Source organism: Saccostrea cucullata, unplaced genomic scaffold (genome assembly GCF_032062105.1).
Source record: "Saccostrea cucullata isolate Sc308-1 unplaced genomic scaffold, CSIRO_AGI_Scuc_v1 ctg3658, whole genome shotgun sequence".
NCBI lineage: Eukaryota > Metazoa > Mollusca > Bivalvia > Ostreida > Ostreidae > Saccostrea > Saccostrea cuccullata.
In genome coordinates, this window is record NW_026936107.1 from 9,775 (window position 1) to 37,749 (window position 27,975).

The following is a 27,975-nucleotide window of genomic DNA, read 5'->3' on the forward strand; positions in this document are numbered from 1 at the left end:
AATTGTCATAAGTTGATTTGATATTTATGTTGTTAAATAATAATCAAAGAGATACTAATAAACTGAAAAAAAATTCTGTGGCGGATGGATTCGCCCTTTGTACCAGGACAGACCTGTGTCAGTCTAGAACTACAAGGCTTCGTACATGACGTTTGTCCTAATGGCGTACTTCCGGCCCTTAATCAGTTCCGATCCCTCGTGAAGGATGTCATGTTGGAAAATCAAAACTGAGCCTGAAAAGGTGGATGGATGCTATAATCAGATACTGTTTATTTACAGATTGTTGTCAAACTAAATCTTTTTGTCTTTTAAGTACTTTTCTAGGTGTGATTTAAAACACTCAGTAAAACAATTTTTTTAAAAAATGCTGAAGTTAGCATGTTTTAAAATATATCACTGTGTGAATAAAAATGTATAGAGCACTGTGATGTTTTTAAAGTCTGCTAATTTTAGCTCTTTTTAAATTTTTGTTGTAATGATCGTATTCAGACACACATTGATAAACACCAACACAAAATATACCATCCTGAAACCATATAAAAGTATATGTAGTTATACACAACAGATTGACATCATTTAAAATTTCTTTCTGTGAAAATTAGCGACATCAATCAACCAAATTTGTAAAAGATTTATTAGGACCCGACACTCCAAACCACACTTTAAGGAGATATGTTTTTTGCATAGAGCAGAATAATATCTGATTTGAATTATGCAAGTAGTTGTATAGTGTTTCGATTATTAAGAAGCCTCATCGGGGGTCACAGATAAAATCATGGTGATTGGTTTAGGTGAGACCGGATTATCTCGTCACCTATATTCTTGTGCTTGCTTAGCAATGATTGGTTGAGAATTAAATAAAGTGTTGCATTCTGGATCTCTAAGAATGGTGTTCCTATATTTTAGAATTTTTTTTTCAGACCTCCCAACGCAATGGTTAAATTTAGTAATCAGTATTGTAGGTTTATGTAATGACTGTTCTTTAGTCTTTTTGATGATAAGTTTTGATCTATTTGTAATGACAGTTTCCTTGAAAATATGATCAATTTCCGAAGTAGAGTAGCCTCGCTTTGATAAGTGCGTTTTGAAGTCATTAAGTGTTGCATGTAATATTTCAGGGTCAGTGGTGTTTAAAAAAATATAAAATGTTAAAAAATGTTACCGATCCAAAAGTTGAAAAATTAAGTTACACAAGTCCTATAAATCAAGGCATAAGCTCTATGCGTATTTACTTTTCTTTTAAATAATAGGTTTAAGTAAATTACTCCAAACAGTGATTAAATTATACACTGTAATTTTATCCATCCTTCTATAGTTACATTGTACAAAAAAAATAGGAAAGATTGAGGATTTCTTCTAAGTTGTAAAAAATATTATACTCTTATACTTTACCCGTTTTGGGTATCATCTCCACTCCGCCGACTTTCTTTCCCGAATAACTATCTAAAAATAACGTACTGCCTCCTTCAAATCCCTGCTCATTTTTTAAATAGAAAAAATATAGGAATAGAGAACTTTAAATATTCACATCAAATAATCTTCAGATCAAAACAATTTCTTTTTTAACCTGCCTGGTTAAGATATATTTGGATGGAGAGATAACTTTTGGTTCTATTGTCCTTCACTGAGGAGCCGTCAAAGTGAGGCTTGAAATATTCACCTGGATCATACCGCAAAAATATTAACCTGCTTGACAATGAAAAAAACTGATTTTAATTACTTAAAAAGAGTTATAACTTATAATTTTATGGTTCTATGGTAATGGGTACACGGACCTTTCATCAATTTCTACAAGTTTCCTTCCTTTCCATTCTGCAGGTAAGAACTTCTTGATTCTACCCAGAATTCTTCCTGCTTCCTCTTTGGAGACCCAGCTATTTCTAGAACTATTTCTTACATGGCTTGCATAAATCTGCCTATTAGGTTTTGAAAGGGGAAAATTATATCAAGTCGTCACAATGCAAAAGTTTCTAGAACATTCATATCGAATGGTAAAAATTGACATTTAGTGTAAAAATAATGAATCAACGAGAGAGATTGTCTGGAAACATAAAACGTTTACCTTCCGCTGCCGACATTGCATTTGGCAAGTTCATATCCTCTCTTCTCCGAATCTATTATGTATTTGTTACACTCCTATTAAGATAAAAAAAAATCAAGGTTCCTTTTCGGGAAAGAACAATTCAGTAAATTGCTAGGCAAAGCTAATCGATAATCAAATGAATTTACGAAGCATGGTTCAAGGTGGGGTATGTCACTCGCGTTTTGCAGTAGTTAGAGTTGCGGAGTAGATAATCTACCCTTAAACTGGAACCAATGTACAAAATTTTCAAACCTTTAAAAATAAAAAAAAAAAATAGCAACTGCTAATCAATCAGTTAAAAGCACGTAATGTATCATGTTTCCTTGTTATTAAATGTAGTGAAGCTTGTAAAACTTGGAATTGTAATTACATACTGCGACTTCATATTTTCAGTTATTTTTAGAGGTACTTTTCTCAAAGGGAAATGAAAAATCTGAAAAAAAACGTATCTAAACATCGCCGTTCATAGATTTATAGCTAAGCAGTACTAAATAGTATTTCTCCAAATATAAATTTTCAATTCTCTTGTATTCAATTGAAATATTACTGAAAAAATAAGTCCACGTTAAAAACAGATATAGACAAGTAAAATTATTTTATTTAATTTCCCCCTAAATTTATAACAATAAGCCTTGTATCTTTAATACATGAGAAAGTTTTGGGTTTGTCCACTTTATTCATTTAATTTCTATAAAATACTTGATTCTGATTGGTATAAAAATTCTTTTGAACCTGCATCAATAAAATCTAGAGTTCGCTTGTACTAAGCAGCCGGAACTACTTCTGCAGTCTCTACATGAAATTTCCCTTCCAATTTCTTTTGGGGGAATAATTAAATACTTTTCTTTAATAAATATATTCCTGAATTTCGAAAACTGTGTTACGTTTTGACTTGTTTTCTATTTCGTTTCTTTTTTAATTACCCCCCTTTGCTTATCAAATCAAATCGTCTGCATTACAACAATACAGTTTTGGGCGGGGAAAAAAATCGACATACTTTTGTTAAATGTTTGGCTTTGTGGTGTCTGGTATGAACAATAGAATTCTTAAAAAAAATTTTTTATGCTACCAAAGAGAGGAAAACCATTAATCTGTTAAATCTTAGGAAACGAATGATCGCGAAAAACGATCTGCATGAATGAGTACAGATTCTTTTAGGATATTTGTGCTTCCCTTTAAATTTACAAACTTGGATAACTTACCGGGGGAAAAAAACCGATGGGGATAACACAACACGTACGTTTTTCGTGTTAAAGAACTGTAAATTATTTCAGAGAATGTTGGTAATGCCACGACAATTTTGAGAACGTTTCTTCGTTTGAGCCATTTTGAATTTCAGCAACGTTAACGTTGTTGTGATGTATTCGTGCGCACTGTTTTGATACGTAAATTTCATAAAAAGGGGAAAGAAAGATTGATTTCATTAATTCAAAAGCTAATTAAATGATGAGAAATGAATGCAAGTTTTTCCTTTAATCGATGTATCAAAAAAAAATTTTAACGGAAAATTTTTTAGTGATGAAGTTTTCCTCCCAAAATTTTTTTGATACATGATCAAAGGAAAAAATTTTCATTCATTTTTTTTTAAATAAGAAATTGCCTACAGGCTACTCTTATTTAAAAAATTGTATCACTTCAATCAGCTTTTTCAAGCAAATATAAAGATTTATTATAAGTATTAATTTTTAATAATATTTTGGTTTCCTTTAAAATTGAATGTCATGTTTTCAATATGCTATATTTTCTACATTTCTGTAAAATAATTAAAACAAGTGTGTTTGTAAAAAACTATCCCCGGCGGTAACAAAGTTCTGAAAAGCTATTTTCAGCTTAAGGTCACAGTCAAGATCTCAAGGTCATTGACCTTGGTGTCATTTTGGGGGAACCTGATTAGTGGAGTTTGCATACCAAATATTAATCTCTATCTTTCATGATTCAAAAGTTATGGCGAATGTTAAAGTTTTCAGAAAACAGCTTTTTTTAGCATATAGGCCACAGTCAAGGTCACAAGGTCATTGATCTTGGTGTTATTGGAAATAGCTTAATTGGTGGAGTATGCATACCAAATATGAAATCTATATCTTTAATGGTCCAAATGTTATTGGGAAGGTTAATGTTCAGGACAAACCAACAAACAATCAAGCAAACAAACAACAAACAGACAGAAAGCACAAAAACAATATACGCCCTGGTTTCGATCCGGGCGCTAAAAATAACATTAAAGTGATTATGACATCATAGTGAGTGTAGCACAAGCTTAACACATGATGTAAAAACATCATTATTATGTACATTAAGTCGCCAGACCGAATCCCACTGCGGAGACCCACCCTTCGGATTGGAACGTGTAAATCGAGATTCCGAATCGCAGTAGGTACTGGCAAGAGAAATTTTTCACTGCTCAATGGCTCCGATCGCGAGTGCCTAGTTAGGCTTAAATTGGTACCCTTCATTGGAAAGTGATGGATTAAAATTATTAAAAGAAAAACTCAAATTGGGGCATAAAACAAATATTCAAAGTTGGAAGGACGGAAATCAATCTACAATGACAAAAAAAGCAAATAAAAATCAATTTTAATCTTAATTTTCATTTGATCTTTAGAAATAAATTTGAACTGACTTAAGAGCCAAATATGGTAAAAGTGCTTGCATTTAAGCGACACTGTGATGTACAAGGTGGAAATTTACAAATGTACAGTTTTTGCATGACCTTTTTTTTAATTTTGTTAAATTCCTTAAAGTATTAGTCTTTAGAAAATTACAGGTTTCAGAACATTAGAATTAATTTTTTAAGGAGAAAAAAAGTAAAAATCATTTAAGTATGCCCCCGACCCAAAATATTGCTCAATTCTACTTCCACCACATTGTACGCGTGTGCAGAAAAGTTGAATAAGTTTCCATAGTTACAATGGTCTCAATTAAGTACCAAGAAATGAATGTAAGAAAAACAATTAAAGGCAATATTTTTAAAACATTGCTAAAACATATTTTTTACCTTGCATGCTCAAGTTGAATGTTGTTAAAAGTTTTGCTAAAAATAAAAAATGACGTGACCTTGACAAACACGAGGTACGGAAACAGCGAAACAGAAAATAACCCTTGTTTTTCCGGCACTTTTATCGTGCATTTTTTGCCTTGAAGTTTACTAGTCATATCTCAGTTATATACTATAATTTTTACAAATCTTTCTCTGTTTGCTATAAATATCTTAAGAAAAGATATGGTTTTTATCATTTGTGTACTTTTAAAGGTTTTGTAATATTTTTGGATTTTTACTTTTTAAGCGGTTAGCTTCGCTAGCCGCTATATGGCATGTGTTGGCAACCGGAAACCTCCATAAGGCGCTACCTATCGACAACAGAAACTTCAACAAAGCCTCTACCAATGATTTGTTTCTAATACATATAACATATGTTAAAAAAAACTAAGACTATCAAAACAACATAATCTTTTGGTTTTTAATTTTTATCTGATTTTGTTTGTCAATGAAATAAATTTACTGTTGTATTTTAAAATTTTATGTTTAGGAGCATTTGGTGTCGGGTTAAATTTCCGTGAGTAGCTGCATGATGGCGATCGGGCCCTGTGACGAAATTTGAAGTCAGCATGAATTTAGCTGATAACATTATCAACGGTTGGATTTAAACTTAAGGAAGAAATATATAGCGAGAAATATAATTTTGCCCAATGCTACACGAAAACTAGTAGGCATATCCGATTTATGTGTTAAATTGAAGCCTGAGTTGAACAGGGGGTCAAAATGGCGTTGCACACCTTGTGTCTCTAAACTGTACATAGAGGGGTAGAATGTTTCATATTTGGCTAATTTAGAAATTTACTGATAAAAATGCAGGTGGCTGTGATTAATTATAAGGCACCCCTCATGAACAATAAATATTTGATCGAATTATGCTACTGGCACAGAAAGGACAGGTTAATTACTGGCTTGAAGGTTAGTACAACTGCAAAACTCGGAAATTTCCCATCGGTTTTATTTTCCTTGCCAAAATATTTAGCCATCCCTTTAATAAATTAAGTAATACTTGTACATGAAGAAAGCTTTATATTGAAAAAACTGAATACATCTGCAGGGCTCTCCATCATTTGAAATTTTACTGTGTTGCAGAGTTTACGTGAAGCACTAAATTTTTGCGCTATTTTGAATCAAATTCGCAACTGAATTACTTTTCATTAAACTTATATACATGTAGGAACATATGCGCACACTTTTTAAAATAAATCACTATTTCGATGTACAAATATTTTCGTCATACATATTGATCAAAGTAAAAACACGTGCTATGAAAAGCAGGGGAAATTCTGATCGATACAATTAAACTAATTACCACTTTTAAAAAGTTTTTGTATTTTTTGTCAGTTTTTTTTTTTTTCAAATTACCGAATTGCAAAGGAAAAAATAGGGAAACTTCAGGAAAGGATGATATTCTTACGAGTTTTTAAAAATGTGTCGCATGCATAACATTTTAATCGTTACTGTGTCGTAAAAAATTTTGCTGTGTCGGGAGCAACATAGTAAAACAGTCATGGAGAACCCTGCATCTGTAAGCTGTACAGTTATATATTACTTCCATAATGAAACTTTGCCCCTTTTTTTAATTTAAATTTTTTAAAAGATGATTAAAGCTTTGTTTCCAGGGATAAATTCTGTACCCCAAACATTACAAACGATTATAAACGTCACATTATTTAAATATAATTTGCCAAATACTCAGTTTATGTTCGTTTTATTATGTGCTTCAAACTTTTTTTGAATTATTGTCATGTACCATTTACTAATTCGAACAATTATTGTATTTAAAGTCAATAGTGTACATTTCTTAAAACTTTACTATCTTGTTTCTTTTTTTCTTCCTGTGAGAGAAATAGTTCATAATTTTAATAAACAGATGACTAGTATCTGTATCAAAATACAGAATGAATAGTGATCGGTCTCAAATGAAAAACGTATCCTTGAAAGTTCCTTCCTAGGAGAAATAAGCATCCCCAATAACGGGTCACGCCTGCTGACCCGCAGTGAGACTACAAAATTGAAGCCCTCCGAAATTAAATTAATTTACAAATTCTCTGCTAGTCCATCCGTTTTTTTCAGACTAGCCAGCTAAAGATTTATGTACAGAACTCCAAATATTTTAATCTTAAGAATTTGAATTATCATTACCGTCTTCCTTGGAAGACGGTATTGTATAGTTGAAGTTTTTTACAGTCGTCGGACTATGCACTTCCTCTCTTTTGTGATTGGTAGAAATTGCATGATAACAAAATTTTTAATTATTTCATTTGGTTGAAACGCTGTTCAAGGTAAGGGAGATATTTTTCTGATGATACATTTTTGTACAATTCCAATCTTTAAAAAAATGACAAAACGAACAACAAAATCATCAGTAATTAATTCTTAATAACATAGCGTTTTTACTGTTTTATAGTGATAAAAGTGTTTTATAGTGATTATTAAAAAGGTCTCTTAAATTTCATTATAAATAAAATTTGATAGTTATTGCTTGCAGGCTTTACAGTTTTTATTATTCTTTTCCCCTTTCTTGTTTGAAGAGTGAATGGGAATCAGCCGAGGTTTGCCGAAAGCTCTCGTCCAGTCAACGTTTATGGAGATGACCGAGCGACAACCGTGGTAGGGCTAATGCCCATAAAAAAAGCTTATTTAGAAATACAAAATCAGGAAATTCAAAAGAAGTATAGATCTGTTTACTATTTAAAATTGTTGCTACAGACGGTAAGCTTTTTTGTAATGCTCTACTTGTTTTATTTTCTTTTTGAGTAGGCTTTACAGTTACCTAATTTCAGAGTCAATAGAGCATGAAAGACAATTAAATTTGCAACATCAACATTTTTTTTCGTTCTGAGCACACTTCGACGCCACCAATGAAGACAATTAGGAAGAAATTTTTGAAATTGAACTTCCTGTCTTTAAAACTGAAAATCTCAGGTTGATAATTTGAAACATACATTTGTGACATCAGTCTGATGTTATTTGTTTTTCCATTTAGTTAAGTACTACAAAAGTCAGTGTGTCTGCTTCTTCGCTGATGACATTGGACAAAGATATGCATGCTTACTTTTAATATCATCACTGAATGCATTTTTTGTTATTCTACACTGTACAGTCAAATTCCATGAAAGCATGCTAACCGCTTTTCAGTACTTTCAGTACTTTGATTTAATATACCAAAAAACTATATCGATTCTTCATTTAGAGTAGAATTTCAAATTGTGTATAAAGTTAAAAGTCATAAGTTTTTAAGCTGTCGATTTTGGTATTTTGGTCAAATTTCAAATTGTCTTAAAGTTCTGTGGAATTTTTGAGTATCCACATATCATTCACACAACTTTTTGCATATGTAAATGCACAGTACTCTTGAAGTTTAAGCTTCACTTTTGAGATATATAAAGAAAGAAGCTTTGTTGAACATTTACTTGAAATTGCAATGTATTAACATGCACAAAAATTTGATATATAATGTTTGATACATACTGTTTCACCTTTTTAATTAAAGTTGGGATATCAAATTAGGTCTGTGCATTTCCTTAAATTTATTCCCCCACTTCATGTCAGTCTGCCCGTCTATTGCGCTTTTGGGAGTCCATCTCTTATCCAAAACTCCTGTCTTACATGTACCATTAAATGAAATTTAATGCGACTTCACAGAATCTTTATCAAATGATGCCCCTGTGACTTAATTTACTTTTTGGTCGGACTCATTTTTTGGGTTTTACATAGCAAATCATGGATACTGTCATCATATTCGTAAGGGAAGTGGAAGATTCATTAAAATTGTCTATTTTGATAAAAAATAATCTTCTCCCCAAAATCTTTTTTTTTTTTTTGGAAAAAGCACAATCACCCCCTTTCTCTGGTAATTTTCTACATTTAACTTACAGAACAAAAATATTACATCATAAATCCAAATACAATTGTAGGTTTTTTTTATATTGTTATAAGAGTCCATTTCTTATTTATCCTCGTTCACATGTGTGGATCTCGAAGGGATGGAAGAAAGTGTCCAGAACCTCCCGAATTTGCAGATTATTTAACATTTTAATGTACTGAAATAGAGGCGATGTTAATTATTATTCTAGGTATCTGGGACAAGTAAATAATTCTAGGTATCTGGGACAAGTGAAGTCCCCAGTGAATCTAAAACGCAACCTCAAGTCGCATAGACAAGAGATTATTAAATGGGGAAAATATACATTTATTATATCGATGTAATACGGTGATAATTACACAGTTATGTTCAAGAAATGAATTATTCCGTAAAAATATTTTTTTCTCAGACAAACATTAATGCAGAAGACATCTATCTTTATTTTATTTTCACAATTTCGTTTGATAGAGTAAATCATCCTCTGAGATAATCTGAGCACACGTAAAGAAAATATAGGATAACAATATACATGTACATTTTTTCATTTCCAGCAGTAACGTACATTTTTATGAAAAAACGAAATAAAGTCCAACAGTAACTTAATTTTAAAGACAAAGATCAAACAATACTGCAGAGAATTTATGTAATAAAACCTTTGTAGTCTATTTTTCGACTCTCTCTCTCTCTCTCTCTCTCTCTCTCTCTGTCTGCGTACTTGAAAAACGGTACATCAAGTTTAAGCTGCAGATTGTAAAGATTATAATTGTATGAACCTGCAGTTTAGTATTCGAATTTTTTTTATGCACCTTTGTGCCATTTTAATCAATAAACATAAACAATATTATAATGAATAATTTGAATTGCAAAAAAATAATGGACTTAGAAAGGATTGTCTTACGTACGTGTACCTTAATAGTTAGATGTGTAAAAATTATTACTTGATTCAATATGTGTACATACCACATATGTAAACTTTTTATACATCATTTTTGCTAGCAAATCTTATCAATATCAGAGTATGTTTACAGTACGGTCAACGCGGATTAGGCATTAAACCGCGCTCCCCCCGCGGTGTTTTGATCCTTTCCGCTATACACCCCCGCGGTTATTTCATCGCGGTCCTACCTGTAGCCAGGTATGGACCGCGGCGGTGTGACTTACCGTTGACTGGCACATCGGATTGATCTTACCTGTACGGCCGTGTAATATCTATAACTACATATTGTTCGGTCTATAAAATTGAAGATTTTGAGTAAAAAAAAATGGTGCCATTAAAAATATCATACAGTGACACATAAACGTACTACCCGAAAAATTTCAAAAAGAAAAAAAAAAAGCGCATGATTGTTTTCCCAAATTATTCTGATGTTTGATAAATGTAAGTTTTTAAAACAGGTTTAAAAAAAAATAAATTATATCCTCAGCATAAGCATAAACTTTATTTCTCTAAATCAATGACTATATACCGTATATCACTTTTACAATGAAACGCATAGTATATGTTTCGATAAATATTCGATAAATGGAAGATCTAGATATTCTGAAACATGTTTATAGGCAATGTGCAGTAAATCTCTCTCTCTCTCTCTCGTATTATTATTATTTGTGTTTTTTTAAAATCGGCAAAATTCACTTTAAACTGCAGCGCATTTCCGCTTGAAAGCATACTTGTAAGTACGAACAATGTTCATGAGAAAAGCGTGTTAAATGAAAACACTGAGTAGTAGAAATATTTGTATGCATTTTAAAGTGTTACTTAATGAACTCTTAATGTGCAAATAAAATAAGAGAAAAAAAAAAAAAAAAAAAAAATCCGCATAATAATAGTATACAGATGAAACGGGGTGCTTTGTTGTGCATACCGTTGTGCATAATAAATTGATATATCGTCCTTTTGCTATACATGCATACATATGTAAAAGAATTAATATTATTTCTACCATTTTACCTCTATAGCCACCCCTGTCAACGTATGGGATTAACTACGCATTGAAATACATGTACATGTAGCTCGTCGTAATTTTTGAGAGACATGTACACAGTACATATAGGACAACGTTAACATTCCTATTTTTTGTATTTGTAGAAGACCGACATGTATACAGGGAAAGTCATTAAGATCAGGGGGGGATTATAATCATGATAATCTAGCCGGTTTATGAGTTTATATTTTAAAACTGTCAAAATGTTGCGAAAATCCAAATCCTTTGTCTTTCACAAAGGTGTGAAATTATACCCAGTACAGTGTCACTGTAAGACAGGAAATCCCTCTCCGCTTGAATGCGCACAATACACAGGAATCCACCAGTTACTAAGGAGACCACGATTAGTCCGTGAAGCTACATGTACACTGTGTATACATGTACTAGATTGATCGAGGACAAAAAATTACTTACCAATGCAAAATGCGCAAAAAATGTTGTTCCGATATTGTTTGTGGTGTAAATGAATTTCTTTTTCAGTAATTTTTTATTTACGCGATGTAAACAATGGTAAATAGTCCTTGAAAGAATTTTGCAGGAATAAGCTTGGTAGTTTTTTTTTTTTTTTTTTTTTGCACTGTTTTCGTTGAATTTTCATACATGAATACATTATTTTCTAAATCAACTTAGGCCTTAGCTATTTTCTAAATCAATTCATCTACTGATATTGAGAAAATAACCCCCCATCCAAAGTTGTGATTGTGCTGAGTTTTGTGTAAGACACATTAAGTGTCCCAGTAAATAAAGGGAGAAGGGGGGTGATTGTTATATCAAAATTAACTTTTTACACGAAAGTAATCATGGTAATCTGCATATCTTAAATTTAAATAATTAATTCAAATATGTTTTAAATTATATGATCATTGTAAATGTCATTGCAAAGTATGTTAAACATATATGGCAGATGAAATTTACTGACCCGTTTTCGGGCACGCACGTGTACACAAGGGTAGGGCTGGTGCAGGGGATCGCACCTTGTCCAGTGTACTGCTGTGAGGACCAAGTATGCGTACCAGGTCTAGCTCTAGACAGTATGTAATTTTATTTTATCTCCTACGGATTGGTAGGTGTCGCATAATATTCGTTCCGGGTATTTCACGTTCCGGCCGGAATCTTAAAATCATAATATTGGTTCCGGATTTTACTGTAATATAGGTTCCGTTTATCTTATGTATCAAATCGGTTATCTGTCCAGATTTCATTCCAATTCATGGAATTAGTGTTTATTTAGTTTTAGCATCGCGCAGCGACATTCTATTTTCAATGCGTCGCGCAATGTTTTGTACTTAGCAATTTTAAAAAATAGATGAATAAATAGCCTGATGATACTCTTTCTGATACATATGACTTTGGTCCCATTATAAGGCTTTGTTTATCTTATGTATACAAATCGGTTATTTACAACTCAGTTCCTTTTGTTTATTTAGTGCATGCCAGGTATGAAAAGCTTTGAACAAGCAACAAACCCGTAAAGACAGGTTAAGAGCATGGTTATTATAAACAATCATTAAGACCGGGTTTATAACATTTAAAGAAACACAATGTCAAAGAATTAATTAATTGATAATTTTTTTATTTCAGAATTCGATAAAAGTAAAGAACAAATATTGATAATTATATACATGTATTTACGGAATTAAATTCTCTGTTCAAACGAATTATACGTTTTGACAAGTCGAAACTCAAACACGGCTTCCATTCCTCATAATTAAAGATTTTTTTTTCATAATTAGATATTATTGATGAAATGGCATGATATATGGTTTATATTCCATTTGAAATATGTATATGATTCACTGTTGAAGAAAGTTTCGTATATGGTTTATTTTCCTCTAAATTAATCTTCATACTACATGTACATGTAGGTACAGTACATGTATTTCATGATGATGTGATCTATTCTGTAATGAAATAAACATGAAAACATAAAGAAACACAAAGAAACGAGTATGGTTTATTCCCTTTAATACCAAAAAGCCAAGCACGTGTAGTTAATGAAAATGATAATTTTTTTAATCGTCGGAAGAAAAAAAAACAGTAATTGAGATATGAAAAGTAAAGACAATATATGTTGACTAGCTCGGCTTTTTATTTAATACGATCAAAAAAAATATATATATTTTTTTTCTTTTTTTTTCTTTCGTCTTTTTTTTTTTTTTTTTTGCTATTTGTTTGTTTTAAAGGAATTAAAATGCACATTAGTGTTACCTCGAGGAATGTCCTAACCACCAACCGCTTAAGATATGTGGTAAAAATAATTATTTCTGCATGGGTGTTTGAATACATAAAACACGATGAAGTTGGTAAAAATATGATCGTTTTATACATGCCATTCATAGGCGTCGGAACCGGAGGGGGTGGGAGTAGGGAGGCTTAGCCCCCACTTTTTTTTGCAAAAATAAGCATAATATAGACATCGTACATTGGGGCGTAGGTTTACCCCCCCCCCCCCCCCCCCCCACACACACACACACTTTTTCAACCGACACGTTGCAGTTGAGTTTAAAAAAGGGGAAATGGTAGTGTTTGGAAAAAATACTGGCACTGGAAGAAGTTCTATCATACCCCCCCCCCCCAACCCCAACCCCCACGAAATAGAATTTTCGTGTTTAGACAATTGACACATTTTCCTTTTTTGCTTGTCAAGAATTTTTTTTTGTAGGTTTGATTTTTTTCTTTCACTTAAGCCCTCCCCCCCCCCCCCCTTTCAATTTGCTTCTGACGCCAATGTCATTATATTGAAATAATCTCAACTGCTTCGGAGAAAAAATATTAAATAAATACATGAAGGTTAAAAAAAATGTACATTTACACAGGTACATGTAGGTTAAAGGTAAACTGCAATAATGTTCATGTAGCTGCGCTACGTGTTTTAAAAATCTCACCCCTTCTCCAATTTAAAAGAAAATGGAGATTATATTTCAACAGCCCCACAAAATGAAAAGTTGTTTATCAATATTCCAACATTTTGTTATGGGGGAGTTTCAATTATAACAGTTGCAAAAATGTAAAAGTTTTGTTTAATTTTTAATTATTAATTTGCAAAACATGGAATAGAGTTCTATTTATTTTTTTGGAGCATCACTGTTGTAAAATTACGTAGCAGGATCATGGCATATTGTAGTAGCTGCAGATCTGTAGCTCTCCGAAAAAAATAGATCTGTAGCTCTCGGAAAAAAATATATTGATAGACCGGAGAGCTACAGTGCCACTCATTGAAAAAACTGTATATTTATTGCGCACAAAAAGGTGCGCTCGGTTCTTGATTAATTCTTCCAAATTCTTACTTCAATTGAAAATAAGGAAAGATTTCAAAAAAATTTCTTTTTCTTTATCTTCTATCAAGTACTCTCGTAGTTGACATCCGAACGAAGCATAGTAGACCGAATTATCTTTGAAACCAAAATGGAAGTATAAATAAGTGAAATGTTCGATGATTACAATATCAGGGTCAGGAGGACTATTAACAACAACTATGGGGAATGTTTGGTTGTGGAAACAGCGAAAGAATATGTTAGGAACACAGAGTAAGTAATATTTTGAAATTACAGTTTTAAAAACATGGAAAAATAAATCGAGAACCAAGCGCACTTTTTTGTGCGCAATAAATATACAGTTTTTTCAATGGGTGGCACTGTAGCTCTCCGGTCTATCAATATATTTTTTTTCGGAGAGCTACAGATCTGCAGCTGATATTGTAGATGCTTGTCTGCACAAATCGTGGCAGTTGAAGGTAAGACGGGACCACAATTTATAGAGAATAAAATTATATTTTTTAATTAAAATATTATACATGCAGAACAAAATGGATCCGTAGAACCAACTGGGATAGCGGAAACAAGTGTCTAAGGGGAGTGATTTTTGGGAAAACAGAAGCTAACATGGAAATACAAGTGTAAAGAAAGAATGTTTTAAAATGTTCTCAATAATACCCAAGGTCATGCAAACATGATTTATAAAACAAGCTAATTCAGAGAATCTATGTCCCCCGCATTACGGAAAAGAAGAGCATGCACGAACCGAAGGGGGGGGGGGTTAAGACGGGTGTGTGTTAGGGAGTTATGGTATGACATTTTATTGCAAAATCGTAAACGCTTCTTGAGATATCGTCCATGGCCAGAAATGAAAGTTTTACACCCAGAAAGAATATACAAATACATGTATATGAATTAACGATGTTGACCTTTGAAATTTTGACCTCAAACCCAATAGTTTAGAGGCCTTCCTCATAATTAGGACATAGGGGGTTGTGGTATAAAATTCCGCTCAAAGGCTACTCTCCATAGATATCGCGTGGAAACGAAAATGTTAAAAATAATTTATGAATTCATTACCTTGACCTTTGACCTCAAAATCTTTAAGGCTTTCTTTAGGCCATAGGAGGTTTTTAAAATTTCTTTCCTATAGCTCAAAGGTTTTTTGTCTGTATACCTGTATTTCGGGCTGTCTGTCTGTCTTTTCCAATCTTTGACTATGATAACTCAGACTGGAACCCAAATTATGGTCATATTTCTGGGTGACTATTACTGAGAGTTATTTTAAAAATCTTTTGCTATTTTGAAGTTTTTTTTCCACTTTGTGTCGAAAATAAGTTAGCCCGGAACCAAAATTATGATCATATTTAACGTTCCGGGTTAGCATTACTGCGTGCATTTTCAACTATTTTTTTGCTACTTTGATGTTTCTATTCCAATTAATGACGAAAATAAGTTAGCCCGGAACCAAAATTATGATCATATTTAACGTTCCGGGTTAGCATCACTGGGCGCATTTTCAACTATTTTTGCTACTTTGAAGTTCCTTTTCCACATTATGACGAAGATATGTTAGCCTGGAGCCAAAATTATGATCATATTTAACGTTCCGGATATCGTTACTGGGCGCAATTTTAACTATTTTGCTATTTTGAAGTTTTCTTTCCCTTTTTTTCCACTAAATGACGAAAATAAGTTAGCCCGGAACCAAAAATTATGATCATAATAAACGCAATTGTTAGCATTACTGAGTGATTTTCATATATTTTTGCTACTTTTGTTTCTTTTCCACTAAATGACGAAGATAAGTTAGCCCGGAACCAAAAATTATGCTCATAATAAACGTTCCGGGTTGCAATTACTGAAAGATATTTCATATATTTAGCTACTTAGTTGTTTGTTTTCCAGTTTTTGACGAAGCCAAGTTAGCCCGGAACCAAAAATTATGGTCATAATAAACGTTCCGGGTTGCAATTACTGAAAGATATTTCATATATTTTAGCTACTTAGTTGTTTGTTTTCCAGTTTTTGACGAAGCCAAGTTAGCCCGGAACCAAAAATTATGCTCATAATAAACGTTCCGGGTTGCAATTACTGAAAGATATTTCATATATTTTAGCTACTTAGTTGTTTGTTTTCCAGTTTTTGACGAAGCCAAGTTAGCCCGGAACCAAAAATTATGGTCATAATAAACGTTCCGGGTTGCAATTACTGAAAGATATTTCATATATTTTAGCAATTAGTTGTTTGTTTTCCAGTTTTTGACAAAGCCAAGTTAGCCCGGAACCAAAAATTATGCTCATAATAAACGTTCCGGGTTGCAATTACTGAAAGATATTTCATATATTTTAGCTACTTAGTTGTTTGTTTTCCAGTTTTTGACGAAGCCAAGTTAGCCCGGAACCAAAAATTATGGTCATAATAAACGTTCCGGGTTGCATTTTGTTACGAAGCTAAGTTAGCCCGGAACCAAAAATTACTAAAGATATTTCATATATTTTTGCTACTTAGTTGTTTGTTTTCCAGTTTTTGACAAAGCCAAGTTAGCCCGGAACCTTCATATATTTTTGCTACTTAGTTGTTTGTTTTCCATTTTTTTACGAAGCTAAGTTAGTCCGGAACCAAAAATTATGCTCATAATAAACGTTCCGGGTTGCAATTACTGAACTTCCTATTTCAAGTTACCATCACGTGTAGATGTAGAAGGGGCGGGGGTGTTAGCTCCCCCTTAGTCACTTAAAGAATTTAGTTAAAACAATCGAATTAAATTTTGATCCACTCGCATACTCGCTTCCCTTAGTGTAGCTACTAGCGAGTATGCAAGCAAATCTAGCATCTAAAACCATATTCGAATACATGTTTTGTATAATCATATATGTGACCCCCCCAAAAAAAAAATCAGGTTTGGAGACGATTAAAGTTTTTATTTTCCTTATTTATTAAGAACATTTCTGAGTTAGTACTTCTTTATTGGGTGTATCCCTATTCCTTTTTTTAGAAGCATGTTTTAATTTAAGACTGACATGTTTAAGTATTTTTTTAAAATTCATTTTAATCGATTTCTATTGCATACATATATCTTTAGCAGATTAGTCCATTTTTATCCAAGTTTTGTGTAAAAAAAAGAGATTAATATAATAGAGTTATTTGTGTACAATCTAGTTTACATTTAGCAGAAACAGAAAAACGGAGCTACATGACAATATACAAGTAACTTTTCTTTCCATAGTTGTTTGTATTATTGGATAAGTATTTTAGAAAAGATATAAGGCATACATGTAACATCTTTTCTTGTTCTTTGTCCAAGTTGATCAACAAACTCTCTCTCTCTCTCTCTCTCTCTCTCTCTCTCTCTCTCTCTCTCTCTCTTCCACGAAGAGGAAGTCACCTCTATAAACTTTCTTTAATTTTTTGAATATGTGTTGTTTCTCTGCTGTTTTTATTATTTACATCGGCTTAAACCAATAAATGCAGCAGATTGGTTTAGATCTTTTGAATGTATCCCCCCCCCCTATCCCTCCGTTTTTGTCCCAATAAAAAACAATAAATTGTATATTTTTATCTACTTGGAAAGGGCTTGAATAAATCTTTTTTGATGTTTTAATCTTTAAATGCATACATGTCAATGAGCGCATTCTTATTAACTGTTCTCTCCATTTCTATTTGTACAGGTATATACATATATTCACACGGTATGATGTTCATAAATGGATTTAGTTCATTAAAGAAATCATTAATTTACAGTAAATAGTTGATTTATTTACACAAAAAACATTCTGAATTGTTTTCCTGACACCAGCGTTTCTTAAAATCACCTAAGATATGACATGTCCGCAGTCATCTTAAAGTTAGGACTAAGATTAGGAGGTCTCCTAAGATAGGATAGCTTCGATGGCCTCACTTAAGACTAAGATATGTCGTAAGTTCGTCTTAAGAGATGTCTTAGTCCTAAGATAGCTTCATAAGCATGCCTGCAGGTTTTCATTTTAAATTAAGATTTTACATTCCCATCGAGTTCTAGAGCGGAAATGCACGTTTTATCAGAATTAAAGAGAAACCTTTTCTTTTTTTCCAAATAATTATAGTTTTTGAAAGTTCGTAAAAAAAAAAATCTATTATATCTATAGGAAAAGTCATTCAAAGATGTCTTTTGAAAAATCAGGTAGGCGACAGAACAAACGTTCTGAGTGCGGTTGCCTTCCCCACTAAGACTCCTTTGTTTGTTGAACACATTCAACAAATTGTTATATATAAAATATAGAAAATTTTATACCAAGCAAATCAAGTTTTTTGTCTACTGTTCACTGCAGGGGAAGGGGGTGGGGGGGGGGGGGGGGGGGGGTGAGTGAGCAGACTTCACAATGCTATTCATATAAATAGTAAAATACAGATCTGTGTCTGTAATACATTTCTTCTTCAGTGTTATTTTTACTAATGAATACAAATGTACTTGTACTTACGTGCATAAATAAAAATGAGTTGAATTTTATTCAAACGTTTTTAGCCGTGTCATTGAAACATTTCCAAGTTGATCATGTGCATGTTTTGTTGACATATAACATTAAAATTTAAAAAAAAAAAAAAAAAAAAACTTCACCTGACGAAGAAAAATAATCAAAAAACGGGAAACACTTTTCCTTCGTATTAAATGCTTAAATTATAAATTCCCTTTTTAGATCCGGCATGCACTCGTTTCCCATTATGTTCTTGTATTTTAATTTATTTTATATTTGGTTTAAAAAAACGCAACTACATGTATGGGTGTTTAAAAAATTGTAAGGAAATTAAAATATTATACCTAATAATTAAAGTATTTTATGGTAAATATAATTAATCTATCACCATTATCATCTGATCAGGGTGGTCATGTGTGCTTACGGCGATTCGCAAGACTGAGCAATTATTCGTATCGATAGAAGCCAAGTCTATCGTAAAACAGCACGATGGGGGTATATCAATGTAAACAAGTTTCACACCTTCTTTTGTTTACAAAGAATCAAAATAATCAACTGGAATTTCATGGATTAATATAATATTTAAATCAGAGACATCAATAAATATATAATGTCTCTGGTAAAAAGACCGCATATTCTGACTTGAAATGTAAACACATATGTATGTCTTACGATTAAATCCTGCTGTATCATATACGAAAGTATAAAAGAAAGAAGAAAATTAAAATTAACAGCCAATATTAAATATAAATAGAGAGTTTAATAGGGTGCTTGGTTACCCGGAACGTTTTTTACGGCCGGAACCAATCTTACGCGGGCCGGAACGTTTATTATGGCCCGGAACCAATATTATAGGTATTTAGCGTTCCGGCCGGAACGCCAAGTTACCCGGAACGTATAATATTTCAGCTTCTATAAATTTTAAAATGTCATTAATTTCGTTTTATTTTGTTAAATGGTTGATATTTTCAAAGGGAGGTAACTCGCGTTTTAGACCAAGACTGTTTCTCACCTGTAATCGCTAAGATGCACCGCGACGGTGTGATTTACCTGGATTACTGAACCGCGGGGGCACGCGGTTTTTACCTGAGACACCTGTACTAACCGCGATGAGATTCACACCGCGGGGGTGTGCGGTAAATGCCTAAACCGCGTTGACTGTACTGTACATATGTAAACTGTTTGCATTTTATACATTATTTTTGCCTGCAAGTATACATTTCTTATAAAAATAATTTTAAAAAAATCTTATTATGTCTCAAACTTAATTACTAATATTTTTTTCAGATAGTTAGTATGTATCGAATTATGCAATTTATTATCAAAGGTAAAGGCATTAACCTGTTTCAATTTCTAATGGGGGGGAGGCTTTGATCAAAATCGAAAACATATAGTTTAGCTTAATTTACAGAAATACATGTACATGCACATGTACATGCAATCATTTTCTTACTTTCCAATTATGACTTATATCATTGAAATGTTGTAAAAACTAAAATTGATTTCTTGTAAGAATGATGCATATCTCCTAATCTCCTACAATACCCTATCAATCCATGCATTAATCCGTGCAAGTATTCATTAATCTATAATTTGTTTTATTCTGTACTTTGACGCACTTCAATATTACATTATATATGTTTGAGCACAGTGGACAATGTTTTTGCACCTGCGTAATGCTGCGTTGTCAAGGACTTAGTCCTGCGACTAAGAGTATATTTTACGACTAGACTTACGCCACTTGGTTAAACACAAATTACGCCCGACTAAATTTTGGCGTAAATCCCGGAAGTACGCCTAAGTTAAGGCTTAAATCTACGACCTCTGATGAAACGGGCCCCTGGTGTTTAAAAGAAAGAGACATTGCATAGTGGAAACACTGAACATATTTATTTCCGCTTAAATAGATTTCATTTAAAACATGATAAATAGCGTGCACCTTACTTATTAGACAATAGCTTCGTTATTTTAAGAGCGTGGTGTGGATTTTTACCCTAAAATTTGATTTCTAGACATTATATTTTTTTTCTTGAAACGCCATAAATCGATCACCTCTAAGAATTTTATTTTACCACATAAAGAATTCAAAGCCTGAATTCTAAAGTAAATCTCTTTTGATTTTGAGGTCAAAAAGTCAAAAAAGAAGGTAAGATATTCATTAATTCTCGAGATATCGCTTGGAGAATTAAGTGTTACAGACAGAAATACTAAAAGTGGTGTACAAAAAGGAGCAAACATCTGCTCATATGAGACAAATTATGAAGAATTAAACATTTTTTTTTCATATTCTTCTTTGATAATTGGATGCAACTTCATTGATGAATAATTTCAATCTTTTTGAGATGCATTGATTTGTGGAGATTTTACATAAAGTTTACATGTATATTTATATATGATAGTTTGTAATGATTTTAAGAGCAATGTCAAAGAAAATGGATATTTGAAATTGAATTTCCTTTCAAAAATAATTCAGGACAACCTTGATTGTTTGCCAACTTCTTAATGACTTACCTCCTCCGTAAACACATTATGAAGAACAAAGGCTAGTTTTTCTTTAGAGATGTCGGGTAATTTGAGGTCCTCTTTGGCTATTTCCATAATCTTATGAGAAAGCCCTGCGAAAGAATGATTTTGTACATACAGTAAAACTTCTCTAAACCGGCCAGCTGCAAGTACTTATTTAAAATGGCCGGACTAGAGGGTGGCCGGTTTCCTGAGAATCTAACATACTGAAGAATTCAAAAAAATTGTGACAGATGCTAGGAAAAATATATAATTGGTGTCAGTCATAATTATCTGTCGACTTTTATTTATTATCGGCAGACACGTAATGTATTCTAAAGGTTTTTAAAAAAAGCAATTATTATAATTGAGGATAAATTCGACATAAGTGCTGATTTTTATTTTTAAAAAAATCAAAAAAAGAACATAAAAAAACATGGAAAGTTACTTTTATAAACCGGTGCAAAGAAATAAACCATACCCTTTACCTTAACTAGACTATACATGTATACAGTATCCATGTACTGCATGTATCTTTCTATCGCTTACGTCATTAAAAATGTGTCAGTGAAAAGTAGGTAATTAAAACATTTCTCAGAAAAACTTCTCTTATTTTAAAATATGAAATGTATATTTTGATAATCATTTTATTTGATTTTCTTTTTTAGCATTTTTTAACAGTGTCCAATTCTGAAGGCCTCTTATGTGTATTTAAAAAGATGATGCAATATGGCGTGCGATAATTTGTTGATTCTTTCTGTGATTTAAATTCACTAGTTGCTCGAAATTTTATTAATTCAAGTTTAATTGATGCTTAATTAAATGTACACAGCTTAGACCGGCCATTTACGTTGTCTGGCAAGATGACTACCCCCTTCAAAACAGTTAAACAATAGAAAACCCTCAGAGGCCATTTCAGTTTTTCACACCTCTGACTTCTGGTGGGTAGGCTATTTTTCACACCTCCAGCCGGTCATTTGGCAATGACAGTTATATTTCTTGCAACAAGAAGTGGCTGGTGTGATGAGGGGAAATTTACTATGTGTCTTAACTTTTGTTCTTGGAAAAGTGGCTGGTGTCCGGTTTTCAGGGGTGGCCGGTTTATGAGAGTTTATGTGTAAAGAAATGTTAAGAATTTTTCCGGGACTTATAAATTCGGCCGATGTTCAGGGAGAACCGGTTTCCAGGGGGGCGGTTTTGAGAAGAGAATGATTATTCAGTAGGAGTTATTTATTTTGTTATGGTAAATTTACCCAGAAGCATTAGATTTAAGTCTGAAAATGTAATAATTGCTGGATTAATACCTGCTTTCAAAAAAGAGCCACATAGTATCAATAGTTTTTTAGATCCAATTGTTAATGAATTACAAACACATTGGAAAGGAGTCAGGTTAGACACAAGTTTGTTTAATTCTTCATCTGTTTTTCGAGCAGCTCTGCTCTGTGTGTCTTGTGATATACCAGCTGCTCGCAAGTGTTGTGGATTTAAATCACACGCTGCACGTTTGGGTTGCCATAAATGTTTAAAAGTCTTTCCTGGTGACTTTGGGGAAAAAAGAGACTATTCAGGTTTTGACAGGCAGAATTGGAAACCCAGAACAAAATATACTCATAATTTACATGCCAGAAGGGTTAAAAACGCAACAAGTAAGACACAGGCGGATAAACTTTCTAGGGAATATGGGACTTATTATAGTGTGTTAATAGAGATGGAATATTTTGATGCAATACAATTTTGTGTTATTGACCCAATGCACAACCTCTTTCTTGGAACGGCAAAAAAAATGTTCAAACTTTGGGTTGAAAGTGGCAAATTGTCCCCGTCAAACTTGGAAACTATAGAAGAAAGACTAGAATCTCTAAATTCCTTAACTGACATAGGAAGAATTCCCACTCATATTTCTGGAAATTATGGTGTATTTTCTGCAGCTGAATGGAAAAACTGGACAACCACATTTTCACTCTATGCTTTGTGTGGAATACTACCAGAGAAAGATTACAAATGTTGGGAAAAATTTGTATTAGGTTGTCGTTTTCTATGCAAACCATTTCTAACTCTCACTGATATTCAGAAAGCTGATCTATTGTTACTTGACTTTTGCAAAACTTTTGAAAAGATTTACCCATTAAAAGAAGTCACTTGTAACATGCATCTACATAATCATTTAAAAGATTGCTTGTTTGATTTTGGTCCCATGCACGTTTTCTGGTGTTTTTCTTTTGAGAGGTATAATGGGGCTTTTGGACACTTTCATACAAACAATAAGGCAGTAGAAATTCAATTCATGAGAAAAATCATGACTTCAAAATTCTGCGATAACTTTAAAGATGTCGTGCTGTCAACTACCGAGGTTGACTTTTCTGAAGTATTCTTCAATTTCAGTAAATCTTTGTCGGAAAAGTTAAAGATAACAGATATCGTAAGGTTTCTAAAAACATCTGAAATTGGGGCTGACTTCCTTTTTGATGAAGACTTGATGTCTTTTATTTCATTACCTAAGGTTTACAAACTGGCTGCACTTGACAAAGAAGACATTGTGTATCTCATGTCTTCATACAGGAAAATGTTTCCTTCTGTGTCTCTCAATATTGATAATATGGGTGAAATTATTAAGAAGTTTGGATTGATTACAATATTAGGTGAAAATTTTGGATCAAAACAAATTAACAGAAAATTAAGGTCATCAGATGTTTTAGTTAATTGGACAACTGAAAAAACAACTTTGAGTGCTCTCCCCTAGAACTACGTCCATGTAGGGTAGATTTTTATTTCTCTCACACAGCTTTGATTGATGGAAAACATATTACAAATATTTTTGAAAAAGTTTCATGGTACAAAGAATATTCAGAAAGATACAAGTACGGAAATGCACTTCAATTGTGGCACAGCAACAAATTTGAATCCGTAGTCGATAACTGTTTTCTTCCCATTCAGAAGATTCATAGTAGATTCTCAAAGGGACTTACTGGTGTGGGAAAGGATCTTATGTGTATATGTCCTATTCCTAGGAGAGTCCTTAGTGACATAGATCATTAGTGGTATCAATAAAATTGTGCAAGTACATATGGCATTGTTTTGGTACAAAGTATTAGGAGTAGAAACAAATTTAGCTGATATATTGTCACATTGTTTTTTTTTTTAGATTACATGTGAGCCAGTTCTGTTGGAGTAGAATCAAGTTCGCTTGATGTTCTACCGTGTCGTAGAGCTACTCCAGATTTTTATAATGATAGTGATAGTTTTTTTTTAGATTACATGTGAGCCAGTTCTGTTGGAGTAGAATCAAGTTCGCTTGATGTTCTACCGTGTCGTAGAGCTACTCCAGATTTTTATCCTGATAGTGATATTTTTTTTTAGATTACATTACATGTGAGCCAGTTCTGTTGGAGTAGAATCAAGTTCGGTTGATGTTCTACCGTGTCGTAGAGGTACTCCAAATTTTTATCATGATAGTGATATTTTTTTTTTAGATTACATTACATGTGAGCCAGTTCTGTTGGAGTAGAATCAAGTTCGCTTGATATTCTACCGTGTCGTAGAGCTACTCCAAATTTTATCATGAAAGTGATGGGTTTTTTTTTAGATTACATGTAAGTCAGTTCTTTTGGAGTAGAATCAAGTTTGCTTGATATTCTACCTTATTGTAAAAACTATTTCAGTTTTGTATTAGTTTTAAGTTGATTTTTTTCACTGATCTTACATGTTCTAAGTTATTCTTGTTGAAATTAATTGAAATTTACCTTGTAGTGCTTTTTTAGTTATTTATATATTAAATTGTGTTGTGTAGAGCTCTTTTTTATTATTAAAAATATTCTTTTTGACAAATAATCCACATTCACTTTTTTTATACTTGTTTTTTTTAAATCATGTTGTAGATTATTTATGTTTTATATCAGTCTTAATCTGTATTAGATTTCCTATTTTGATTTAGGCAGATAAGCACTGACCCTAAGACCATAAACTTAGAATAGACTTCTAATTTTGATATTTCATATTTTGAGTTTGGTTGACATATTAGCTTAAAATTTTGCAATTTTTTATAACAGTAAAAATCAAATTTATGATTTTATTTTTGTTTCCTTATATTATCAAATTATTTTCAAAAGTTATACATGTACTAGTTTTACATTTTGACATAAGTCTGTTATCAGTTTATGGTCTTGGGACCTTGTCATATTAACGAAAGAAAAAATGAAGAAAATGTAAATCAGAATCATCATGTAGAATACAACATATTTGCTGTGTTAATGTGTAATTTTATAGTTTGATATTTCAATGATATTAAGTAAACATATACCAGGTGGTTCAATGAAATAAAATGTTGTAAATGTGTAAAGGTTTTCCTTCTTTCATTTCTTCAGCGGAATTATAAAAAAAAAGCTGTGATAGATGTACATGCTTATTTAAATACATTTTTATGAGCTATATATGCTTTATACAGTGTACCTTCAGATATCTAGATGCCAGAAATCGGAATGCTTCAGTTTCCAAATGATTTTTCATTTGAACAGAATTTTTAAAACATTATTTTGTCAAGTTTAACTGGTAAGTCAGTTCATCCAGATGCTTCACATATCTGGACAAATTACTTAAGAATCAAAGCGTCCGGATAACTGAGGCTCCACTGTATTAAAAAGCATTCAAAAATAGAAACACAGCATGAAGCTAGTTTCTAAGCAAAAAATAAACTTGACCGAGAAAATATTATTTAACAAATATTATTTAACAAAGACTATGAACACTCTTTTAGACAGGTCATGACAGAAATTAATTGTGTTGGTAGACAATCACACGTTTAAGGAAAAGGAATATTGACAGCAATGTTCCTGAAACATGCATAAAGAGTAAAGCAATTTGTCTAATTTTAGTTGAAACCAAGTTAACCTACATTATATATTGACTAAAAGTATCAAGCCATATTGAATTCTAGTTTTTTGATGACTGAAGGGTCACGGAAACTTGACCAGAAAGGAAACTGAAATTTTGAAAATTTGCTGAATGTTGAACTGAAATGTCACTTAATGTGGATTGAAAAATGACAAAATGTAGCTGAAAGGTTATTGAACATTGGCTGGAAAGGTCACTAAATTTTGACTGCAAGGTCACTAAAACAAGACTGAAAGGTCACTAATGATGGCTGAAAGGTCACTTAATTTTGGCTGAAAAGCCACTGAAAGTTGGCTGAAATGTCACTGAAAGTTGGCAGAAAGGTCACTGAAAGGTCACTGAATGTTGGCTGAAAGGTCACTGAAAGTTGGCTGAAAGGTCACTGAAAGTTGGCTGAAAGGTCACTGAATGTTGGCTGAAAGGTCACTGAATATTGGCTGAAAGGTCACTGAATGTTGGCTGAAGGGTCACTGAAAGTTGGCGGAAAGGTCACTGAAAATTGGCGGAAAGGTCACTGAAAGTTGGCTGAAGGGTCACTGAAAGTTGGCTGAAAGGTCACTGAATGTTGGCTGAAGGGTCACTGAATATTGGCTGAAGGGTCACTGAAAGTTGGCTGAAAGGTCACTGAATATTGGCTGAAGGGTCACTGAATATTGGCTGAAGGGTCACTGAAAGTTGGCTGAAAGGTCACTGAATACTGGCTGAAGGGTCACTGAATGACGACGTAAAGGTAACTGAATGTTGACTGAAATGCTAACTGAAATGTCACTGATGTTGACTGAAGTGTCACTGAAATGTTGCTGAAATATGTCATTCAGTTTTGACTGAAAGGTCTTATTTCTTCCTGTGATGGTTGGTCATATGCACCCATGAATAAGATGTCGGAGAGTAAATATTTTCGGAAATACAATACAAAATTCTGGAAGTGAAATAAATCGTAAAATATATTCAAGGTAATCCGAACCTCAGGTTTATAAAATTAGCAGTTAAGTTATCAAAATAATCATAAAGGTATCTCTTAATCCACAAAGTTATGTAAATTTATCATTCAACTGGCGTCGGAATTTCATATATAATATGAATTGTGTTAAGAATTACGCCAGAAGATGGGCCTGATATAAAAAAGACGTTGACACCTTGTCAGAATGGATTAAATGTATCAGATCCATGTTGAAGTCCCATATTAAAAGATCGAGGGGCAATATGAACACCATCTATCCTTCTGTGTTCAATAAACCAAAAGTGAAAAAAGAATTAGATAGATTACATGATCAGTACGTACTGGTTCCTGCCGAAAAAGCAGGTAACAACATTGTCTTCGTTTGTAAGCTCATTATATTAATTGCATTCTAGAAGAACGTGTATTTAATTCTACAAGTAGTAATCCTATATATATACTCATACTTCCCCCTCTGAGGAAGTAATTCTGCAAAATCACCTGTAAGTTTTGAATACTTATAATATTCCACAGAGCCAAAATGAATTTGAACTACCTTATATATATTGGATTCCGAAAATTCGTAAGAATCCTTATAAACAAAGATATATTGCCAGTGAATGTTCAACCAAGGCTCTTTCGTTAATCCTCACTAAGATATTGACAGTAGTGAAGGATAAACTTCAAGAGTACTGTGCAAGTAAAAATTCTAGAAATGGTGTGAATCAGATGTGAATACTAAAAAAAAAAATTCTAAAGAACTTTTGGACACTTCGAAATCGTAAGACTTTACAAAATCAACAGCTTAAAAACTTACGATTTTTTAACTTTATACACAACAATTCCCCACGACAAATTAAAATCCAGGCTTTTTGATATCATTGACAGCTGCTTCTTTAAAAAAATGAAATCGTAAATAAACTTATCTCGTCATTGGTCATTTGAAAAATTATTTTGTTAAAACAGATTCTGAT

At 32.6% G+C, this 27,975-nt stretch overlaps 1 protein-coding gene across 1 annotated transcript; it reads right to left on the minus strand.

The window, feature by feature from the left end:
- Window positions 1-1,562: 1,562 nt before the first annotated feature.
- LOC134244758 (uncharacterized) lies at window positions 1,563-21,273 on the minus strand. The gene is made up of 4 exons (XM_062727004.1): window positions 21,187-21,273; window positions 2,063-2,136; window positions 1,776-1,916; window positions 1,563-1,686 (listed from the first exon to the last, which is right to left on the minus strand). Exons 1-4 carry the CDS (start codon window positions 21,271-21,273, stop codon window positions 1,563-1,565), a joined length of 426 nt encoding a protein of 141 aa, XP_062582988.1.
- Window positions 21,274-27,975: the final 6,702 nt, after the last annotated feature.